The 22913-nt window shown below is 45.3% G+C and overlaps 3 protein-coding genes across 10 annotated transcripts in view; 1 reads left to right on the forward strand and 2 right to left on the reverse strand.

Moving 5' to 3' along the window:
• Positions 1 to 5288, reverse strand: part of RPS6KB1 (ribosomal protein S6 kinase B1) — a 25657-nt gene extending 20369 nt beyond the window's left edge. Inside the window, exon 1 of the mRNA XM_027691053.1 lies at positions 5282 to 5288. The gene's annotated coding sequence lies outside the window, so the exon portion shown is untranslated. The remainder of the gene's footprint in view (positions 1 to 5281) is intronic.
• On the forward strand, positions 138 to 19589 carry TUBD1 (tubulin delta 1). 5 transcript variants are annotated; one of them, XR_003535495.1, is made up of 14 exons: positions 138 to 193; positions 629 to 736; positions 1398 to 1581; positions 2119 to 2266; positions 2838 to 3054; positions 3583 to 3814; positions 4490 to 4654; positions 5261 to 5392; positions 5905 to 6088; positions 6651 to 6942; positions 8258 to 8321; positions 8417 to 8501; positions 18349 to 18655; positions 19544 to 19589. XR_003535495.1 is itself a non-coding variant. In XM_027691056.1 (10 exons), exons 3-10 carry the CDS (start codon positions 1410 to 1412, stop codon positions 6751 to 6753), a joined length of 1353 nt encoding a protein of 450 aa, XP_027546857.1. In that variant the 5' UTR covers positions 138 to 193; positions 629 to 736; positions 1398 to 1409; the 3' UTR covers positions 6754 to 6990. The 5 variants fall into 5 exon arrangements, 1 of the variants encoding a protein (XP_027546857.1); XR_003535493.1 differs by having other exon boundaries at positions 8258 to 8501; XR_003535496.1 differs by lacking the exons at positions 18349 to 18655; positions 19544 to 19589 and adding an exon at positions 9291 to 10225.
• VMP1 (vacuole membrane protein 1) overlaps positions 16643 to 22913 on the reverse strand; it is a 60303-nt gene continuing 54032 nt past the window's right edge. For 3 of the 4 annotated variants that reach the window (XM_027691058.1, XM_027691059.1, XM_027691060.1), the window contains 2 exons: positions 19211 to 19313; positions 16643 to 17967 (listed from right to left, as the gene is read on the reverse strand). In XM_027691058.1, the coding sequence (XP_027546859.1) occupies positions 17824 to 17967; positions 19211 to 19313 (247 nt within the window). In that variant the 3' untranslated portion in view covers positions 16643 to 17823. The remainder of the gene's footprint in view (positions 17968 to 19210; positions 19314 to 22913) is intronic. The other variant, XM_027691057.1, reaches the window with a different exon arrangement.

The raw sequence follows: 22913 nt of genomic DNA on the forward strand, positions 1-22913 counted from the left end.
GCGCCCCGCGCGCCCGCCCGCCCTCAAAGTCCTGGCGCGGCGCATGCGCAAGAGGGCGAGGGGAAGCCGCGCCGGGCGGAGCGTGCGCGCTGTGTGCGAGGAAGCCGGAGGGGCGCGGCGCGGCGCCAGCCTGCCAGGAGAGAGCGCTACGCATGCGCCGGGCGGGCCGTTCGAAGGAGCGTCCGCACACAGGGTGGGGAGGGGGAGAAAGGAGCGCTGAGGGGAGAGGGAGCGGGATGGGATCGGGAGTGGGAACGGGAGAGGGCTCGGCATTGGGATGGGATCAGGATCGGGACCGGCATCAAGGTCGGGACCGGCATCAGGGTCGGGACAGGGATGGGATCGGGATATGGAGTGGAATGGGATCAGGACGATCGGGACCGGGATGGGATGGGGATCGGGACCGGGGTGGGATCGGGAAGAGGATCGGGATGCCGGCAGAGGGTCCGACGGGCCGGGCCGGGCTCGGGGCGAACATGGCGGCGGTTCTGAGGGGGGAGCCCTGAGGGGCGGCCCCTGAGGGGGGTCTGCGGGCACGGACCCCGGGTGGGACGGTCGGTGTGGCACAGGTCGGACACGAGCCTTTCCTGAGGAGAATTCACATGTTTGTTTATTCTCGGTCTCGCAGCAACCCCCGGGCTGGCAGCGACGCTGGAATCACGCACCGCGATCCAAATTAGCACAAACCTGCCCACAGAAGGCGGCACAGGCACCGGCAGCCATCCAGGGAATGCTGGTACGGGAATGCTGCGGCACAGCTGGGGTGGCGACGAGGAACTGCAGCCCGGAGCTTAAAAAAAAAATTGACCTTGTTTCTGTGAATAGAAAAGTGAGAAAGCAGAGCTGCTGTAAAATGCTGAGTGGGGAAAAATGTCAAATCACGCCGGTACCCAGGCAAAAGCTTTGCTCTGTGTGCTGGAAGCAAGGGGAATGCTCCAGGGAATCCTTTTGTCACCTCAGCAGGCTCTGGCATCAGGCCTGGAGCAGAACAGGACTGGAAATCAGCTACAATTTTGAACAGGCTCAACATTTCTAAGGGCATGTGGTGCTTTCTTATTGTGCTTTTACATCCTAGTCCGATAACTTTGAGTTATAGTCATATTTTCTATCCTGCCCTACTGAGCAAAAGGAAGAAAACAAACAATTCCCTTTCTGTGTGGCTGGTTCCAGCTCTCTCTAGATGCAAAGCAGCAGTAAACAGCTCTTGCTTCCCTTTAAACTGCCACCCTTGCTCTTCTGGCACTCAGGAGAAGGTGCTGTCAGGCAGCTTTTCCCCAGAAATAGCCAGTGGTTGTGGTTTAACCATCCTCAAAAAATGGCAAAACGGACCAGAAACCTGCCAGAACTCTTTTCCCCCGTCTTTTCCACAATTACTAAAGGCATCATTTCTTTTTCAGGCTTGAAGAAGGATGTCAATAGTCACAGTCCAGCTTGGGCAGTGTGGGAACCAGATTGGGCACGAGGTGTTTTGCTGCCTGTGCAGCGACATCCGCGGCGCTCACGGGCTCTGCTCCAAGAAGGAAAACCAATCCTACCAGGATGCCTGCAAGGAGAGGTTTTTCTGGGAGGAGGAATCTGGAGGTACAGCTTTAAAAGGGCTTTTTTTTCCCCTCACACAGGGTCTGTTTTCAGGACACAGAAATAAAACAGGTCTTTTACTTTCGGTTGAGGAATGAGTTTTACCTTCAGTCTTGAAGGACTGTTTAACCCTCTGCCCTCACAACACTGCTGCAGACATGGAAGCAGAATCAGAAGGTTTTAAGAAGACAAAGCCAGTTTCCCAGTAGCACAGCTGGAAACAAAACATAATCTTTCCTTCCAAACATCTGCATTTTCTGCTGTAGGTGAATCACACCACAGAGTAGGACCCACAGTATCCAAATTTGACTTTATCAAACACACTAAGTGGTTTCTTTCCTGAAGGAGAACTCTAGAGTTCACATTTGCCTTTGGCACAATACATGGGCATGGCCAAATCTTTTCTGTGCTGTTCCATTAATGGCTTGGATAATGTGGGTGGGAGGAATACAACCTGGGACATGTTATCCATCCAAATCCATCCATTTTGTGTAAACATGTCGGCACATTATTGGTAATTCTGTTTTTCTTCCTCTGCAGTGCCTGTGGCCCGGGCTGTGCTGGTTGACATGGAGCCCAAAGTCATCAGCCAAACCTTATCCATGGCTGCCAGGTCTGGCTGCTGGAAATACAACCACCAGTCCCACTTCTGCCAGAAGCAAGGCTCTGGGAACAACTGGGCCAACGGGTATGGAGAGCTGCTCCAGGCTTCCCGAGGGAACTGTGGAGGCTAAGGAGCTGTTTACACTCTCTAGGAGTGCAGCTTAGTATGGAACAGGATTTATTTTTAAGTAAAAGTAGAAATATATAGATAGCAGTGTAATTTTTGAACTGATTTTTGCAAGATGAAATTGGTGTTTGAATCATAGAATCCCAGAATGGTTTGGGTTGGAAGGGACTTTGAAGCTCATCCAGTTCCAACCCCAACACCTTCCCCTATCCCAGGTTGCTCCAAGCCCCTTCCAACCTGGCCTTGGACACTTCCAGGGATGGGGCAGCCACAGCTTCTCTGGGCCACCTGTGCCAGGGCCTCCCTCCTTTGCAGTGAAAACATGACATTTTAGAATGGAGGGAATATAGTTAAGAATAGGAAACAATAAGGCCAGTTTATAAACAGCTGTTTTGCAAAATGAACATGACAGCTAAGGATTGTTTGGTGCAGATAGAATGGATGACAGTGCAAGCTTATAGAAATAATAATAATAATAAAATCTGCTTAATGAATAGCTTCACCTTCCTGCTTTTCTGTTACTCCCCAGTTACTCTGTCCATGGGCCCAGACACAAGGAATCAATCATGGATCTGGTGCAGAAAGAAGCAGAGAGATGTGACAGACTGGGAGGATTTTTCACCATCATGAGCATGGCTGGGGGCACAGGGTCAGGCCTGGGAGCATTTGTGACCCAGTGCTTGAGAGATGCTTTTCCAACCTCATTTATCCTAAACCACGTTATCTGGCCCTATGGCACTGGTGAGGTGAATGTCACATTGCCTTTTTATATATCATTATAGTTTATAGAGAATTTTTAAGTTTATGATCACTGCTTACTTTTAAATAAAATACCTACAACAGAAATAAGAAGGAAAATAAGTATATTTTACTTTTTTGCAAAGTTCAAATGACTAAATAACACAGCTAAAGGATTGTTTGCCTCATATTTCACCAAACAAACTCTTGATAATTCAAGTGCTGAAGTGGGGCAGTTCCACAAGAACTAGAAATCTCCTGTTGGGATCTTATCTCAGCAATACAATCAGTTCCCAGGTAGATTTTGTTCCATGTTTCTATGGAGAGAGATGGATAACCTGATTTTCACGGGTCTTGCCCTCTTTCCCTGGAAAAGCTCTGAGCTCCTGACCTCATTCTGCACTTTGGCAAAGAAAATGAATCACTTCCTAAAGCTCAGCTGAGGAAACAGCAGCAGCCAGAGGATTATAAATTAGAAAGGGATTAAGTTTGACTCTCACTTGTGTGGGGTTTTTTGTTTGTTTGTTTGTTCCCAGGTCATTGTTCAAAACTACAACTCTGTTTTGACTCTGTCACATCTGTACCGGTCCTCAGATGCCCTCCTGGTCCACGAGAACGATGTCATCCACAGGATCTGTGCCCAGCTGATGAACATCAAACAGATCTCCTTCAGGGATGTGAACCAAGTCATTGCACATCAGCTGGGCAGCGTTTTCCAGCCCGCTCACCCAGCAGAGGGGGGCTCAAACTACAGCAGGAACCCACTGGGTACCAAACCATGTCACTCACACCCCTCTCTCTAGTCAGGTCAGGGGTGAATTGAAGTTCTTCAGTCTCCTCACTCAAGTATTTGGGTACATCCCAAGTTTTCAGGCAGGCAAAGTGGAGGAAAAGACAAATTCAGAAAGTTCAATCCAATCCCAACGTTGTAGCAGAGTCAAAAATAAACCCCCCAACTTCTGCTTTCATTCTTCACCAGAAGAACCCTGTTTCTGCTTTTCCAAGTGGTTACAGACACCCTTGTACGTATTTCCAAACTTGTGCAGCTTTTGGGCTGAGCTTCACATTTCACTTGGGGTCAGAAATTTGACTGAACCAAAACAAACAAAGTTTTGTGTTTTGCTCAGGCAGAAAACAGGTGAGCAGACAACTTGGGAGCAATGGGCTGGTGGTTATACCCTCAAGGAATTAGAGAAAGTTACCCAAAATTAAACTTTCACATCTGTCTATTGATCTCTTTAGCAGTGCACAGAGTCCTGGAGATTCTGAGAAGTGAGACAAGTCTAAATTGTAAAATCAGAGCTATTAACTCAGGAACACACAGCAAATTTGCATTGCTCTGTCTGAAATTGCTAAACCTTTGTAACATTCCTCCCTCTCTCCTCCTGTTTTAGCCACCCTGGGCAGTGTTTTTTGTGAGCAGCTGTTGATTTCTTCTTCCAGGAGATTTGATGGAGACACTGGTCCCACATCCCGAGTTCAAGATGTTGGGTCTCCGGAACATTCCTCAGATTCCTGAGAACTCCCTCCCCTACAGCACCTTCAGCTGGCCTGGGCTCATCAAACATCTGAGGCAGATGCTCATTGCTAATGCCCAGATGGAGGAAGGTACAGAGCATTCCCTCCCCTCTCCTCACTCATTTCTCCAGGTGGGATAAAGCTGATTGTTTAGTGCAGCTCCCTTCAGGCAGTTCAGAGCCCTCAGCAGGAATTTGCCTCCAGCTGCTCCTCAAACCATTCCCTCAGCTTGCTCCTGCCTTTGCTTCCAGCCACCTCAGTTAATTACAGCCACTGAAAACACACAAACCAACAGTTTGTGGCTGTGCACTTAATTTACATCCTTCATTTGGGTTGGGATTTCTGTGTTTTCTTTTTACACCTTCTACTCATGAAAACGCTGCTCAGCTCTCCCCTATCATTTACGTGGGGAATTCAGTTATAGCTTCCAGTTATGCAGGGAATGGGCTGGCAATTGCTAAGTATAGAAACAGGGATCATTTTCTCTGCTAGACAAGTGACTACCAGGAAAATACTGCTGGGTTAGCACTGCTTTTCCCTGGGAATTGTGTGATTGCTGCTTAATTAACGTGCAGCAGCTACAAACTCCAGTGTGGGGCACAGTGATAGTTCCCATCTGCCTCTTCAGCTATTCCAAATCCACATTTCACACAACATTAACTATCTTTTCTGTCTTTTTTTACCAAAATCTCACAGGTATTGACTGGCAAGTCCGACCACCTCCTCCAGGCTCCTCCAGCCATTCCACAAAGAAGCCACTGCACTTCAACACTTCCATTGCCAACCTGGTTATCCTGAGAGGAAAAGATGTACACAGCGTGGACTTGGGTAAGGAGGAAAAGCCCCAAACCTCAGGAGTTCTTGTTTCACATCTCTCTGGTTTCTTTACACCAGAGAAAAACACCCCAAGTCCACATGTTTGGTTACTAAAGGTCAATATTCACTCTAGAAACAGTTTTTAGTGTCCAAAGCCATGTTGTCCAACTGCTTTGGGCTGTTGTCTTTACAGCAGCTTCCTGAAGCACTTCAGGGCAGGAGGAAGAGCCTGAAGTCTGTGTATCTGATGGAATTCTTGGCTTTATTGTCTGAAAACACATTTAGCTGTTTCTGGAGTGATGAGCATGGCTGGCAGATGCAGTACTGACACAAGAGAGGGCTTCTAGATAATCCAAGGGATCTGTTTCAAAGTTCTGTTTTCTCCAGGCTGATCTCTGCAGAGTTTTCCCAAGGCCTGAACTGATCTGCCAAGCTTTGATTAGCTCACACAGGACCACTGGGATCAAGATGCAGAGGTTTGCAGCTTTCCATTTACCAAAAGGGCTGTCTTATCTCTGCTCCAGGAAGTTTCCAAGATCCCTCCCTGTACACATCATGGCTAAAGCCTCAGGATGCTTTTAATGCCTGGAGAACACCAAGAGCATTTAACAAGTATGAAAAGTCTGCCTCTCTGGTCAGCAACAGCCAGTTCCTGCTGAAACCTCTCGACAGCCTTGTGGGAAAAGCTTGGAATATGTTTGCTTCCAAGTAAGTGAAAAGAGTCCTGCTGAGACTTCACTAATAACTGCCAGTATCTTCAGTGGGAGAGAAATCATTGTAAATAAGTGAGACCACAGATTTCAGTGCTCTCAGTGTATTTTCTCAGTCCCAAAACTCCCCAGATTTAGTGCATTCCAATTTGACCATCCTAAAAATAACACACAGAAGCTCTTTTTGCTGATGGTTTAGTTTCCAGCTTGTGGACAGACACACGCTGCAAAGGCCTGGAAAAAACTTCCTGGCTCAGTTAGCAGCACTGAGGGGATTGGTGTGTATTAATCACTTCCCCTTCCATTTCCCACTTAGCCCAATTTTTTTAGCTGCAATTCTGTTCCCTCAACCAATACACAGATATAAAAACTATTGGAAACAAGTCAGGACTTACTGATCAGTAGGAATTACAAAATGAGTTCGAGGGAGCACAGTAAAAACTCACCAGCACAGTTATTGGGGGGAAACCAATCCTGATTTGGGGTTTTCACAGTAAATATCCAATATGTGCCAGATTCCCCCCTGATTTCCAATGTCTTACCCATCCTTCCCCACACAGAGCTTATATTCACCAATACACCAAATTTGGAATTGAAGAGGAAGATTTCCTGGACAGCTTCACAACCCTGGAACAAGTTATCTCCAGTTACACCACCCTTTGATTTTATTTCTTTTAAATGATCAGAAATAGAGCTTTTCCTGAAAGAACCCAGCACTGGAAAACCTCCCATCAACTTCCTGAAGTATGGAAATGTCTGGGCTGGAGCTGGTTTTCAGTCTTGAAAGCAGTTTGTGTGTGTGTGTTAGAACAGCAAGAACTGACTCTGAGCTGAATATATTCATATGGACAGGTATTATTCTTATTTAATATATCTAATAAATACCTATTTTTCAATACATTTGCTATGTACTGTAGCTACATCTCTGAACATAATTTTTGGCACTTTAATATATGCAGTCATGAATTTTCATTATAACACTTTGCCCAAAGAATGCTTCAATGCTGATAAAACAGCAGTGCCAGGATTATTAATCCAAGCTCCATTTGAGATTCAAGACACAACACTGTGGCACCTGGGCCTTTAAAGCAAAGTCAGATTAAATTCCATTTTAAGGACCTTAACTTTGACCAAACAGCAAAAGTTTTGAACCATCTTTTAAGAGAAATACAAAGATTTCTTCATTTCCCTGTCATCCTCGAGTTATATTAGAGGTTATAGTTAATTAAATCCTTTTCTCACCATTTCCCTGTGCCTAAAACTTGGGAAAAATGAATCCCTATAGCACAGCCTTGGCTCTGTTATACACACATGTGTGTTTAAGCAAAACAACTGCTCTTCTTCCTCTATGTTAGAAATTAATTAATTTGTTATTTATTTAAACATATTTGGGAGGAGGATGGCTGCTGGATTTCAAATAGAATAGGACACAGCAAATTATAAATTATATAAATTATATATTATTATATAAATTATAGATTTATAAATTTTATAAATTTAATAAATTTTTAAATTTCAAAAGGCAATTTAAGGAATTGTCTGGGGTTTTTTTACACAAGTTTTACCACGACCACAAGGTGGAGCCCTGGAAGCTGCAGCTGCACCAGCCTGGAAAGAGGAAGGGATTGAATCCCTTGGGAAGGCACACACAGTGAATAAAATAAATATATAATATTTATATATCTATAATATATATGTAAATATAATATATATATTATATTTAAATTTATATAAAATAAATATGAGAATATATAAATATAAAATAAATATAAGAATATACAAATATAAAATAAAAGAGTCCAGAATTAAGGATTATATTGTAACACCAACCTTCCTCCTGCCTCTGCCAGCTTTTCACTTAATGGCAGGGAGAATTTGGGGAATTCTTGCCATTCCTCCCCCTATGTCACACTGATCTTCCTATAGAAATAATCCCACAGGCTAAAAAATAAAAGACTTTAAAAACAAATCAGTCTCAGGGACTTTTCCCTTGACAAATTTCACATTTTAGAGCGTCCCTTTAGGTTTTTAGTGCCATTTCTTGCCAAGCCTTGAAACTTTTAACTGAAAGATGGCAGCTCAGAGCTGGGCACTGCTCTGGTCCAAAGGGATTTTTGGGGGGTGTTTTTGTCCCTTTCAAAGTGTCTAATTTGGGTATTTTCCACAGAAGAAGCTGGAGGAAAGGCTGCACAAGTTGAGACAAACAGCACAGGCACTGCAAGGAACAAAGGGTGAGGAAAGGAGACCATGGTGAGCTGCTCCCTCCTGCAGAAGGCCCAGGATGTTCAGCCACACAGACAATCCCTGTCCCTGGTGTTCCCAACAGATCCCAGGCTGAGCAGGAATGGGGAACTGCACGTCTGGAACAAGGGCCAAGTGCCAGCAATGCTTCCTCCTGTCCCACAGAACAGGTAAATGAGGTGTTTAAAAAGCTAAAAGACAGATAAGTCCTCTGAGAAACGAGGAAGAGAGCAAAGGGTTATTGATCCAGCAGCACCATAACCCACTTTATTGCAGAAATAACCTGTTATCTCCATGTATTGATAATTCTGAGCACGAAGCAAAGGCAGCAGGTGCTCAGTGGGTGACACAGCCCCATATTTATCAGTTATGGCTCATGGGATTTCCAGGTAATGCAGCAGGTTACTGGAAGGGTTTTTTTGTTTAAGTTTGATGGCAGAATTGATGCCACGTCAGGAAACACAACACACAGCTGAGATGCACAACCCCAGAGCAAAAATGAAGATTTCCTTATTTAACAAAGGAAAACAGAGAGGGAAAGGTTCTGCAGCTCACAGACACAGCCAGGCCAGCAGGGTCATTGCTGCTTAGCAAGGGTTCCTCTGTAAGGACTTGTTCACAGTCAGGATTCAGGGAAAACTCTCCTAATTCCATGTGAAAACATTTTTAAAAGCAGCAATAGAGGATCACAACCATCAGCCAAAGTTTGACAACACAGGTTCCTCAAAAGTATTTAAAAAAAAGAGTTGAAAACAAAAGTGTAGATGTTGTATTATCTGTTATAATCCCCTCCACTGCTCTGCCAGAGCCTGACAGGAGCTGTTTGAGGCATCTCCAGGCTTCTTCCTGTGCCTGTTTTTCACTGATGACCTCAATCCTGAAATTCTCACACCCTTTCCCAAACCCAGCCTTCAGTTTTTGATCTATGACAGGATTCCTCTGGTTTTTTTTTTCCCCAGGATGTGCAGAGGGTCAGAGTGGCAGGAAGTGAATAGCTGGTATCAAAGAGTCATAATTTACACTTGTATTAGAAGGTGGAGCAGTACTTTTCTATTTTATTGATAAAATTAATCCTGGGGGTAGCCAGAGCTTGGAAGAGGGCCTTTATTTGATTAGCAATTAAAGTTAATGAGGTGGATCAAAGGTCAGCACAAGCCAGTGGCTCAGTGACAGGAACAACAGAATCAGTGGCCTTGACCTTGCTGGTTTTAGGCAAAGTCCCCACAGGATGTCCATAAACCTGGAACAATGCACCAAACCTCACTATTGTTGTGGGAGGGACAGGTGCAGCTCACTTGGAAGTTGGTTCAAGGACTCCAACTACAGAAAAAAAAAAAAAAACAACCCCAAAAAAACCCAAACAAATCAAACCCACCAAAAAAATTCCAACCCAGAAACAAAAAACCTTCAATAACCTAAAATACTTTAAACACAATAAGTGGCAAGTGACAGTAGTTAATGTATTTATAGATACAATTTGTTTGGATATAAGCAGATATTGGTGCTTTTAAGGTCAGACTCACTATCAGTACAGGAAGGATAGAACTGGGGATAAATATATAAGGGGAAAAAAAAAATCTATGGTTCCCACACCAACCAGGAATTTATCAACATGAAAGCAGGAAGTTATATTCAAATTACCAGCTGATACACTACTGGGGAAAATTAAGGTACAAAAGGATGAACTATTCACTTCCTTCTGCATTTGCTAAGAAATTTAGTCTGGATAAATATTATGAAGTGAGAGACTAAACATCCAAAAAGAAACACTCTCAGCTGAAGAAATGTGAGTTTTGCCGGACACCACTTTAAAACCTGCACAGGAGTCATCAGGGAAGTGATTCATGGATCCGATTTAGCACAAAAAAAGCTTCCAAAAGGAACTGAGCTGCTGCCTTTCCTCCACTGCTTCCAAGGGCAGCCCGGACCCAGCTTCACCAAGGCAGCAAATTCCAGCTTCCTGCTCCAGCCTCTGCTTCCCACCCCAGCTCTGCCCACGCTCCGGACCCCCGGCTTTGAACCGGCCCGGCTGCGGAGCTGCTGATCCCGAATTTTAACCGGGGAGCTTTTCCGGCTCTTTCAGCGGAGCCGCAGCTCACAATGGTCCCTTCGGAGCCCACATTGTCCCTCCAGACGGGCACTTCCCCTCCGCGGGAGGGGACGTGAGTCACACGCGGCCGTGAATCAGCACAACCTGTCCCTTAACCCTTTCCCTCGGCACAACCCGCTCCAGAAACACCTTCCCGGGGCTCTCCAAGCAAATCCTCCTGCCAGCCCCAGGGGAGCACCCTGGACAGGCTGAAAACGGCCTCAGGGAGGAGATGAGTGAAGCTGCTCCTGCTCCTCAGGAAATGGAAAGTTTTTAAAATAAATATGTCCCACGATAAAGATCGTGGAAGAAATCTAAACCTTAATTAGAGCCTGAGAGGTTCTAAACTGTGACACACTCTGTACTTATCTGGGTGAATTAGGTGTAGAAACCTTCTCTTAGTCTTAAAAAAAAAAATTAAAATACGCACAGTTACACAGTAAAATAGAAAAATAACCAAAATGAGGGTGCTCTCTAGGCCAAAATTCCTATTTTAAATGTAAGAGTAGTAAGTAGAGAAGCTAACTAAAAGAAGCCACTGGTTAAACCAAAAAAAGGCAGAATAAATGTTGCTGGGGCTTTGATTTCACTGCTCGTGGTGTGTTTGCATTAAATGGGTGTGTCCTGCCAAACTGAGCGTGGCCCACGTTTGGTTCCACGTGTTTATTTAAGGCTCAAAAAATAACACTTGAGCTGCCTGGGAATGGTGTCATTGTGGTCATGGCATGATTTGAGTTGAACTCCTGCCCAGCAGCCTCCAATCTGTGAGAGATCATCGAGAGCAGCGTGGCAGGGGAGCCAAATGGAAAACAGCCCCATCCCACTGGAGGTGGGATCAAATCCTGGCTGGGCTTGGCTGGAGCTGCAGCCTCAGCCTGTAGCACTACCTGGGAGTCAGCAATCTGATTTTTGTCGTTATTTGAAGTTAAAGGCATAAATTTGGCAGCCAATATCCAATTAAATGTTTCTCCCAAGAAGAAAACTTCCATTCCCTCCCTAGCAGCCACTAAACTCAGGGTTTCACCTTATTTTCCCCCAAAAAAGATTTAATCAGGCTTCTCTCCCCAGACCCAGAGTATTCTTACATAAAAACAGATCCAAACCTGGTGTGTGCTGGGAAATGAGAGCTCCTTCTTCAGCCACCTTAGAAAGGAAACATGAACACGTGGGGTCCTCCAGCTGGACAAAACTTCAGTCAACAGGCCTGGACTTGTCAAAAAATCACTGTACTGAGGGCAGAGAGCTCCAGGAAGGACCAGGGGAGGAGACATCAGGGACAGGCTTAGCCAAGAGCTCTCAGGCTCTTCCAAACAACACTTAACCCCTTTCCTTATTCACTAATTGGAAGGATCTGTCACAGCTGGAATCTGTTGCCAAAGGATGTGGATTATTTGACTCCTCTCAGCAGCACCTGCTCCTCCTGGGCAGCCCCAAGGTCTCAGTTGCTGCTCAGTGGATTTGCCACAGGGTGGCTTTGCACAGGCACCAGTGACTAAATCAGGTTTGGGTAGAAATTAAGGGAGGCAACAGCACTAAACCCATCAGCTGGATCAGCACACATCCAGCAGAAACACTGCTCTGGACATTTCTTTGGCATCCATGAGTTTGAACTCCACTAAACACCAGCTCCAGCCATCCTGAAAGTGTCTTCCTTGCTGCTCCCAACCTGGGCCCTGACACAGCACCCAGGGATCCACGGGACTGGATGTCACAGGAGCTCAGACCTACAAACCCAGGAATCTGAGCAATGGAATCTGTTGTTGTGAAAATATCCTGAATATTCCAACTCTCGAGGGAACAGCTGCAGCAAGAGACACTGAGAGCAGGGTGGTTCCTAACCAGGACAGAGAGGTTTTGTGAAAATGGCAGCGTTTTGTGTTATGTTGTAAATCTAAATGTGTAAATCTCTGCAGGTCCAGTTTCTTTTGGACACAGAAAAATGCTGAGCACACAAACCTGCTGTTTCAGTGACCGGGTGGAAAGGGCAGTGTCAGGAAAGCCACAGTCCCTCAAAATTCCATTTCTGCATTTCAGTGTGAGCCTTGAACAAGGTATTGGTGTTTTTTAGCAGCAGCTTCTGCAAGAGAACTGCCAGATTATTTCCTGAGAGTGGAAGAACAGAGGTACCATGAGGTCACTTCATGTGGATAGAACAAGCTTTGGGAATTGCGTGGGATCTCTTGGGAATTTCTTACAGGTGGGGCCAGTCAGAGCTGACACCGTCCAGTGGAAAGGCTTTGGACCTGGGAAGTGCCACAGATCAGCTGGTCCCCAAGGAAGGGAAGAGGTGACACCCTACAGCAGATTGATGTGTGGTCACAGCCTCGTGTAACACCTCAGTGGAGCTCCAAGAATTTGCACAAAACCCAGTGGATTGTGCCTTAAATCCCGTGGGTGAAGCACAGAGCCCTTCCCTGGCCGGGCCCCTCGAGCAGGGACAGCCCAGCCCTCTCCAGAGGCTCCCCAGAAACACCAACTCCCCTTTTCCAGGGCCAGAGGAGCCGGGTGTGGCCGTTATCCCGGGAACAATGTCCCGAGTGCCAGCTCCCATCTCCTGCCTTTCAGCAGGAAACAGCTGCCAGCTTCCTTATTGCCAGCTGCCAGGGCAACTCAGGCAGGCTTCTTGGAAAAGCAGAGGAACAATGACCTGGGAGGAACTCCCCTGGAACACGGAGGATCTTCACACTCGTCCACATCTGAGCAGCTCCTCAAATGAGCTCCAGAGAAAGGTGACCTCTGATTTCGTGCTCATGGAGCCAATGCTCTTTGAGTCATTCCATGGATAATAATAATAATAATAATAATAATACCCTCCCTCAGCACGATAAAGGGCAGTGCTAAAGCAAACTAAACCCAAGCTTGGCCCTTCCACAGGTTACTTTGCACCTTTGTTTTACACCAGTAGCAGTGAACGAGCTGAATAACCTCAACATCCCCTTCCCTTTAAACCCAGCACAGGCAACACTGAGCTTTTTTGACCAAAACACCCTTTTTCTGAATTCCTGACACATTGCTGGGCTCTTGCTGTTTGCTTGTACCTGGGAGGTGACATAACAGCAGTGACAGTTTCTGCCTCTGAGCTCCTTTCTCTCCTGACAAGTGCCCGGGGCTGTTCCAGCCTCTCCCTCCACACCACTGCCAGAGCATTGTTCTGCTGCCTCTCCCAAAAGCAGAGGGGATGCATCAGTAAGCAAGTGAAATGGATAAAGAAATAAATGCCAGCATTTCGTGCCCTCAATTAGGTGCTCGAATTAGGGAAGTCACACAGCAGGCTCAAAGAGTTTCTCAGTATAATCCTTCTAAAAACGAGTTTGCCAGAGCACAGGCAAATATTTACCAGAGCATCAGAGGGTGTTTCACGGGAAGGGAATTGCTTCACTCCCTGTTTCCTGAGGTTACAGGAACCCAGGAGGTTCCAGCACTGATCCCTCACCTGCTCCCACCAGGGGCCACAGCCCAGCAGGATTCCCTCCCACTCCCACTGAGGGCTGCAATTTGAGTCTAGTTACTGGTTTTTCTTATTCCCCTCAAAAAAAACCAACAAAAAACCCAACCAAAAATCATAAAAAACCAAACCTCCAAATTTACAGGAAAAACCCACAGAATTTTAAATCTCAGAAGAGCCATTTCAATTGCCTTATCTAAAATCACATTCAGCCTTTTAATTACAAAGTGTGTTTTAACCACGTGCTTCAAAGAAAACCGATGGCTTTGACCTCCCAGGAGCACCCCCAGCCCCCACTTATCTTTCCACCTGCGATCAATTTGGTTCACTAATATTTATATTTGTGCTTGATAATCAGGGAAACATCCCCAGTGTTTGTGCCTGCGGTGACACTGTGACAAAACAAATCCTGAAAGCCAAAGGCACAGCAGGGAAGGACTCCGGGGAGCAGCGTTCAGCCCCTGTCAAGTGTTAATGACAAGGATCTTTTAGCAGGAACAGGCAACCGGGGGAGTTCAGAGGGAGCTGCTGGAGCAGAAACTCAGCAGGACACTGGGACGGAGAGAAGGAGCTGCAGACACAGGGAGCAGGAGCTTTCCTGGCTGTTCTCCAGTGTGGAACGGGAGGATTTGACCTGCCACGGGGCTCTGCTGGCACGGCCACTGTGACCTGAGCTGGGCTGAGCCCGACAATCCCCACTGCTGGGGCAGGGCAGCTCTGCCACCTCAGGAAACACCTTCGGGCAGGAACAACCCACAGGGCGGGCAGGGAAAGCCGGGAAAATTAGGAGGAGGAGGAGTTTCAGCCCTACCTGACCTGAGCTCTGATGTGCTGCTTTCTGTTTTCCTCTCGTGAAAGCAAGAGAGCTTCAGCCACGTCCCACGGAAGACGAGACTGAAAAAATCTTTATCACATCAAAGTCATCTTTGAGGTTTAACCAACCATTAGTTGCTGTCACTTCCGTGTGATTTTCAGTAACTCCCAGGAAAAAAAAGCAAGATGTTTTATTCAGTGTCTAAACTGAGAGACAGCAGCTAAAAATAGTGACCTGTGCCAAGACTGTCTCTCCTGCAAGAGCTCCCCTTGGATTTGTCCCTAACACACTGAAGGAGGTGACTGACTGCTTCCAATGCCTGACTAAAGATAAAGGAAGCTGTGGATTTAGGGAGCAGAATCCATGTTTTCAGGTGAAATACTGAAGACTCCAGGCCTCTGAAGCCACAAAAATGCAGCTGCAGATGCATCTTCATTCCAGACCACAAATGTCACAGTGTTACCAACCCAGTTCAATACACAGAGTGGAAACAATCCAGCTGAAATAAACACTGGGAAACGTTATTTCTTTGTTTATTTAAGCAAACATAAAACTATCCATTGAAAATCTCATTAGGTTTACTTTCATTTCTATGATTTTTTATTTTTTTTTACCTTTTACCAAATCTTATCATCTCCCAGCAGCTGAACAGGTAGGAGCAGGTGGAACCATCAGCTCCTTCTTTAAATAAGTGTTAGAAAGCTTCAGAATAACAGCAGAGCTTATTGGAATGGACACATGGAACACAAGCTGAAGAACAACAGACATATATATATATATTTCACACTATATGGATGTAAACATATTGAACTAAAAGTGGGAGAAAGCTCTGTTTTTCCAGGGATTTTCCAGCAGGCAAGAGGCAGAATTTTAAGGAGACCTCTAAAGGAGCAGTTTATTGGCTCAGGCTCTGGGAAGAGGGTTTTTGTCTCTTTTAGTTGTTGTTACAGAGTCTCCTCATCTCAGCCTGAGGGCACACAGGTAAATGTGTCACACAGGGAAGCTTCCAGACACCACCAGAACTGAGAGAGGTAAATAAATAAATACCCGTGTCCCTCAGGGGAATCTGAGGACAAAAAAGCTGCCACCAGAACTGGGGAGAGCAGCCAAGGGCTGTCACTGCTCCGGTGTCATGAGGGGAATGGGACACACAGCTCTGGGCTGGGATCCCCTACAAGTGCAACACTGAAGTTTCCACGGATTGAGAAAAGTGAAGTACCAAGCAGAGCTGATATTTTTGGAATGGGCAGTGTATTAGAACACCTTTGTGACTTTATTTTTAAAGACCTTATGTAGGCCAAAAAGTGAAAAGATTTAAGAAAAAAAAGAAAGTGGAGAATTTAAGCAATAGTGTTCACCCTTAAAAATCACCAGGAGCACATGAATGGCCTTTGTGCTTTTAACTACCTTGCACCACCTCCCAAGCCTCAGATATGTAAATTCACTCTGCTCAGAGCTCTGTCAGAGCATTGCTGGCTTCAGAGAGAACTTCAAACACGAGAAACAAGGTACAAACCTCACACACAACGGGGATGAAACTCTAAATAAAGGATGTTTGTTATGCAGAACTGCAGCGGTGACTCCTCAGAGCTAAACCAAACCCAGCCCACGCTGATGCTCAATGGAACAGCTGGAGATGGATGAGGGGACGGTCAGATGAGAGATACCAAAATGTCAGACAGCCTACCGACTGTTGTTGCCATGAGATCCAACAGTCAACATCAGTCTGATAAGCTATCCGACAGGATGGTGGGGATGGAGCAGCTGGAACACCACGGCACAGCACGGGACACACACCAGCTCCCCCCCTCCTCCTCCAAACCTGCCCCAGCCCTGCCCAAGCTCAGCCAGGCAGGGTCTGACCTGCTCTGAGCATCTCCTGCAACACTCACCGAGAGAAAACTCAGCATTACTTACCCCCAGGACAGCAATCAAACCAACAGGTCACAAATATTTACAGATGGAAGGAGCAAAGAGGGAAAAGAGCCGTTTTAATGTTAGTTCTGTTCCTGGACATGAGAGCTGACACACACACACACACTGGTTCAGAACAAGGTTTGGGAAATATCTGACTTGAAAAGCATAAGGTTGAGGTTCTTTAAAGTTCTGTTCTGGATATCAAATCTGCTTGCAGCTGGAATATTAAATCTTCCCCCTCTCTTCTCCTCCACTGCCCACAATTCTGGGATCAGGGGCAAACACCTGAGCAGAATAAATATTGTTCACTGGTTAACCTGCCTATTTTAACTGTGCTTCAAGCAAGGGATAGATGTCCTTCCTGCTGCCTTTGCTGAGTAAGAAGTTCTTAAGAAGAAAGAGAAAAAATAAAAAAAGAGAACAAAAAAAGCCCAAAGGGTTTCAGCACCATCAGTGCAGGAAGGCTGAGTGAACATGCAGCTCGTGGGATTAAGGCTTCAGAAAGAAACTGAGCATCCAAAAGTGGAGAGGGAAAGAAAGAGCTTCAAAAGACTGACACAAGAAATTCTGGAATGATCAAAGATGCCTTTATAAAGTTTTATCTTAACTTCATTCTAAATATACAGAATAAAAAATGTCGGCGTCAGCATTTGACATCAATCACCTCTGATAACAGCACGGACTCGGAGGGGGCGGCTTTTCCAACGTGCAATGGATGGGACACCGGGAATTCAGACGGCACAGCCTTACCAGGAGGGACATGCAACAGTTTGTATCCAATCTGGACTCAGTTATTTACATCGTGATGGGCTGGAAAGTCATGGAAAAAGCAAAACAAGCCACCCTTCCAAATGAGAAGTCGCCCTCAGGTCAGTGTGAGTTAACCCAGGAAATGGAGAGCATGAAATCATCCATTTTGGAAGTAATTTGGATGGACAACGTTTGTGTAAAACCCCAGTGAACATCCCATTGTCCATCCTGTACAACACAACCCAGACTCATGAAGCATTCACACCTTACCTTAACGTTTATAAGCTTGTCAGTGAAACCTTTGCTCTAATATCCAAATTACTTTCAAAAAAAATCAAATAAAAAAACTTTGTTCTAGTTGAAAATTGATGTTAAAAAGTTTTTCCCTCGTTTTGAATAATGCTGATTTTTTTAACCATATGAAAAGCTGTGTCATTCCTGTGTCTGCCAGGACCCCCTGAGGGGGTTTGTTCCAGCTCATTTGGTTTTCTCCTCAGAGTACATCTTCTGCTGCAGCCTCTTGGCGTAGCTCTGGGCCATGGAGTTGATAATAGACAAGATAAAATAACAAACCATGACAATCACCAGTTTCTCAAACATCCAGGAGAGCCAGTTTTCCCCCTGGAGAGACAAAGCAGAAGGAGGAGGAAGATGGAGATTAGCAGGAGAATTCTCTAATCGAACCCAAAGCAGGAACCTGGTGCAGGATTCCTGCAGGTCCCTCTGCAAAGCTGCCCTTGGTCCCTGGAAAGACAATGCAGGAGGCTTTGCCAAACCCACCGCTGGGCCTATGACGAATCCCTGCTCATTCCCAGGGTGCTCCCAAAGTGATTTATTATTCCCAGTATTGTTTGGGCTCCCCTAACGATTCTTAGAGTTTGGAATTAGCAACCCCTGACTGTCATTCCCCGTCATGTTCCTCGCACAGAAAACAATCAGGTCATCGGTTAACAATGTTTTTTTTCCCCCTAAACTGCACATTCCGGGTTATCTTCCCATTAGGATCCGACTGGAAGTTCCAGTGACCTCGCCGGTCCCGCTTCCAGCCAGTTTTTCGTGGCAGCTCTTCCCTCGTTTCTCCTGTCAAAGGAGGGCAGCAGCGCTCTGCCCACGATCCCTTCCCCGCTCCACGACTCCAGCCCGATCCCCCCCGAGGCTCTTTTGTGGGCAGGAATGGCCCGAGGAACATTTATAACAGCCACAAATATCGCACGTGAAACCCGAGTTCGGGTCACGGATTTTATCTAAAATGCCTCAGCATCCTCAAGGATTTCACGTCCAAGTTGCTCTGTCCCGTTGCAAATTCAGGGTAAGTTTTTTAAAATACTTTTTTTTCTATTTTTTTTTGTATGAAAGGAAATATCTGCCCCTTATACCTGCTCTAAACACCATAGTTTTCTTTTTCTTTTAAACACTGAAGGCTTGGGGATTTTATTTCTCTTACTGTCCACTAAGCCACAGACCCTCCTGGCTTCTGAAGCATCGATGCTGCACAGTTTGTTACCCCTTCACATGGAAATGCAACTTTTTCCTCCTTAAATTTAACTTTTCAAGCAGGCAGCTAATGCAGAGAGGCAAGACATGCCACTGGTCTTGCTTTATTTTTTTTTCTTATTCCCTAAAGGATTTAAATCCGATTTTTGTACAGTTACAGAGTAAGTTTGAAACAGAGTTAAGTTTAAAATCCAGTTTCACACAATTACGGGGGGATTTTAAAATCCAATTTCATACAATTACAGAGCAGTTTTTAATTCCCAGGTTGATTTTGAAGTGAGATTTTTTATCTATTGCTCGGGTCAGTGCAGATCTTGGTAAAACAGACACGTGAAGAGCCCGAGAAAGGCTGAGCTGGGGAGGGTCTTACCTGTGGAACGCCACCATCCGACTTGTGGTGAAGTTTTATCCTCTGAGCTTCCAGATATTCTTGAAATGGCTTCTGAAGAGAAGGACCTATACTTGGAATAGCACTGATGGAAAGTTCATCCCAGAGAACGAGACAAAATAGGGGAGAAAAAAAAAACAAAACCAAAAAAAAACATTGGCTTTTTTTCCTTTTTTTTTTTTTAAAACTTACCACTTTACCTAATCAGAGCAAAGTTCAGGCTGAGCTACAGCTCAGGAGGGAACTCCTGAGACACTTGAGAAAACAGAAACCCACGAAATAAAGCAAAATATTCATCTTTTGATCTTTCCCCAGGTCCTCCAAAAGTGCTCAAAAAGAAAAATCTCTGTGAGCAGCAGAGCGCCGGGCAGGGGGGCAGGAGCTGGGAGCTGGAGCATGTCCTGGAGGCAGGAGAAGGAGCTGAGCACTGGGGCAGTGCTGGGAGGCAAATGAATGACTTCGGAGAAGTCCCACATTTATCAGCAGCAGTTCCTGTAAGAACTGGTTTGAACCGATTAATAAGGAAATGACTTGTGCTTGTGTCATCCCCCGGTTAAAAAAGAGGCTGCTCGCCCTATGACTTGCCCCTTCTCCTGCGAGGAGACGGCCCCTTTCTCCAACAAAGTCCTTATTAGGACAATCTGTGCGTCATCCCTTCCCAAAAGGAACGCGTGAGCAAATCCTGCGGCACCTCCCCCGGGCAGGGATTAACAAAGGAACAAAGAGGCGCTCGGAGCCCTGCCCTGCATCGTGCCAGCCTGGGTGGCACAGGGCGGGCTCCGAGGGACCTGCTGAACACCTTGTTCCTGCTGTAGGGTCACGTTTGGGAGCTCGGAGCCCTGTCCCGGCTCCGCGGGGTGAGGGTGGTACCGCCGGGCAGCCTCTGCCCTCCACCCAAATCCCCCTGGCCAGGCTGCCACCAAACCCACCCAGCAGCTTTGCCTCAAATCCACCCCCCTGCTATTCAGCACGAGATCCAAAACGCTTCAATAAGGGTCATGAACATTAAATAAACCCCCAAAACTCAACTATTCAACCCCAGAACTCGGGCAGCCTCTGACCTCCCCTCAAATCCCCCTGTCCAGGCTTCCAACAAACCCACCCAGGCAGCTTTGCCTTAAATCCACCCACCCTGCTATTTAGCAAATAGAGATCCAAACCCCTTCAATAATGGTCACAACTCTTCAATAAAACCCCAAAACTCAAATATTAAACCCCCCAACTCAAATATTACCCAGAATAAAATGTCACCAGCACCAGCACGGCCTGAGCTGTGTGAACACACAATCCAAAGGCTCCCAAGGCTGGATCCACAAACATCCACCACCACTCCTAACTCCCACCACTGACAAACACCACTTGAATTTCAAAGAGAATGGAGATTTTAATTAATTTTTTTTTTTAATTTTAACTGGGTTTAAATTTTTTAAATTTAAACAGATCAATGTGATCTCCTACACTGAAAACTCACCTAATTTTCAACCCTTCACTTTTAACTCCTCACACCACAGGGAGGGATCAGTAAAACAACTCCACACACCAGGACACATCCAACAACAAGTTTTCCAAGTGACCATCTCTCTGCATCCCTCCAATTATTTTCCTCCTCATTTGACACAATATTCCCTTTTCCAGGCCAGAGCCCAATTAAAAAAAACACTTTCTAATTTTAGGAATTTCAGAAAAGGCCCCTAGTGAAGAAACAAAGTGCCTCATTCTGCTCCTCTCAATGGATTTCCTTCATGGCCGGGGGGCAAACGCCTTTTTGGAGCAGATTTCCCAGAAAAGGGCCACTTCCCTCATGATTCACCCCCGGGATGAGACAAACCGGGGGGAGGAAATTCTGTGCCCGGGGCTGCTGAAATTTCAAGGGGGGGAAAAAAAACAACCCCAGAGAGTCCAGCCCGTCCCTGACACGTTTTACACAAATCCAAAGGATTTCCAGGATTCAGCCCCGGCCCTTCGGCGCCGACCCTTCCCGGGAAAAACCTCTCCCGGTGAGTCGGGGCCGGGGCCGAGTCACCCTTGGAACGTTCTGAGGTTTCTTTGCCTTCCTCCAAGAGCTCCAGCAAGGTAATGGTTCACTTTTAAATCGTGCCTGGTTCTGAAATGAGGGATATTTAAATGGCGAGAGGTGAATGATTAACAGGAGGGTGTTCAAATGACTCGGGCTTTGCCTGAAAACCGAACAAAGTCGGTGCTAAATTAGCCTTAAACACAGAACAAAGCCATGAAACCCAAGTTCAGAGGCTCCAACAGCTCCTGCTGCATGGACACTGAATTTCGAAATTTTTCTCACTAAAGAATTCATTTTTTTTTCCTTTTCTATGACTTAAATTAATTAAATTCAAAATGCACAAAATTAACTTCATTACAGCTGTTTTAAAGAACTGCAAGACCCTGAATGTGAGGATTTGAGCTTCAAAAATTCTGCAATTTTTGTATTTATTTTCAAAAAATGTGCCTAGATTTAAATAAGGAGCAAAACGAAGCAGAGGAACATCTAGAAAATCCTGAATCCACAGGGCTGGGAATGAAATCCTTGAATGCCATTTCAGCAGGACAGTGTTGGTTACTTGTGCTCTTTTGGCAAAATTAAACCATTTAATCTCCCCAGATATGTCACCTGATATCCAAATGTAGACATAACTTAGATCTAAAAGTCTTAAAACTCAGTTTTATTTAATTTAATTACAACTAAGTGTAATTGAGAAGAAGTTTTAGGAACTCTTAACATTCAATTTTTGGTTTAATTCCTTCTGATTCTCTGCTAAAATTGAATGTTCCACAAGGAGTTGAAACTGAGAACAAACCTCCAAACAATTGCACCAGCCTTTGGTGCAGCCTAAATTCATGAAAACTAAAACATTTCAGTCAAAAACACGACTTGAATTCCAACACTAAAATATAAACATCATTCAGAATTCTGATTCACTGAAAAAATACCATTGGAGCCTGTTCTCAGCACTGTCACCTGGGATTTGTAATTAAACAGATGAGGATTTATTGTCTTTAACTCAAAGCTACAATTTCTATCCAAATTAAAAATTCTAAAGCTGTTTTTTGCAATAATTAAACCAAAACTTCCCATCTATTCAAAGCACCACATTACAGAGATTCAGTAAAGCTGCTTCAGGATTAGTTTTAAAATTACACCAAAGACCTGCAGGCTCTGACTCCCTAAAACTTCCATTCCACCTCCAGCAAAACCGTGTTTAAAATCCACTGGACAATTTATAAATTTGCTTTTCCAAGAGTGACTGTCACTGTAAGTGGGAGGAAAGGTTTTTGGGGGAACTTAAATCCTTTTAACAGAACCTTTGGAACCCCAGGGAGGAGTTTTCTCCAAGGCACAAAACCCAGAGGAGAAAAATTGTGTTTTCCCCTGTGCTTAAGGAAAATTAGGAATTTATCTGATATTCCAGTCAATGCATTTTTACTGATACTAAAAATACTTATTTAATAAAATTTAATCATGATATTTGCACTTTTGAAAGGCATCATTTTCATCTGACAAGATCTTTAGGAGTAGAGGTTTGCTCTCGAGTTCCTGAAGTCTCTTACCCTGTGCTTGGAGAGGTTGGGAACACTCAGGGAATTAATCCCAAGCTGTGCTAAAGCTCAAGGGCAGGGCTCACTCAACAGCCCCCTAAAAATCTCCCAGAGCCCAATTTAGGATAGAAAG

The sequence above is a fragment of the Neopelma chrysocephalum genome, unplaced genomic scaffold (genome assembly GCF_003984885.1).
Source record: "Neopelma chrysocephalum unplaced genomic scaffold, ASM398488v2 Primary Assembly neopelma1_82, whole genome shotgun sequence".
NCBI lineage: Eukaryota > Metazoa > Chordata > Aves > Passeriformes > Pipridae > Neopelma > Neopelma chrysocephalum.

What these genes read in the sequence shown, in the direction of transcription:
- TUBD1 (XM_027691056.1), top strand. Translation starts at nt 1,410, where the DNA reads ATGTCAATAGTCACAGTCCAGCTTGGGCAGTGTGGGAACCAGATTGGG. An exon ending in GGCCCTATGGCACTGGTGAG is followed by an intron (nt 3,055 to 3,582) that starts GTGAATGTCACA and finishes GTTTGTTCCCAG; the next exon opens with GTCATTGTTCAAAACTACAA. An exon ending in TAATGCCCAGATGGAGGAAG is followed by an intron (nt 4,655 to 5,260) that starts GTACAGAGCATT and finishes AAAATCTCACAG; the next exon opens with GTATTGACTGGCAAGTCCGA.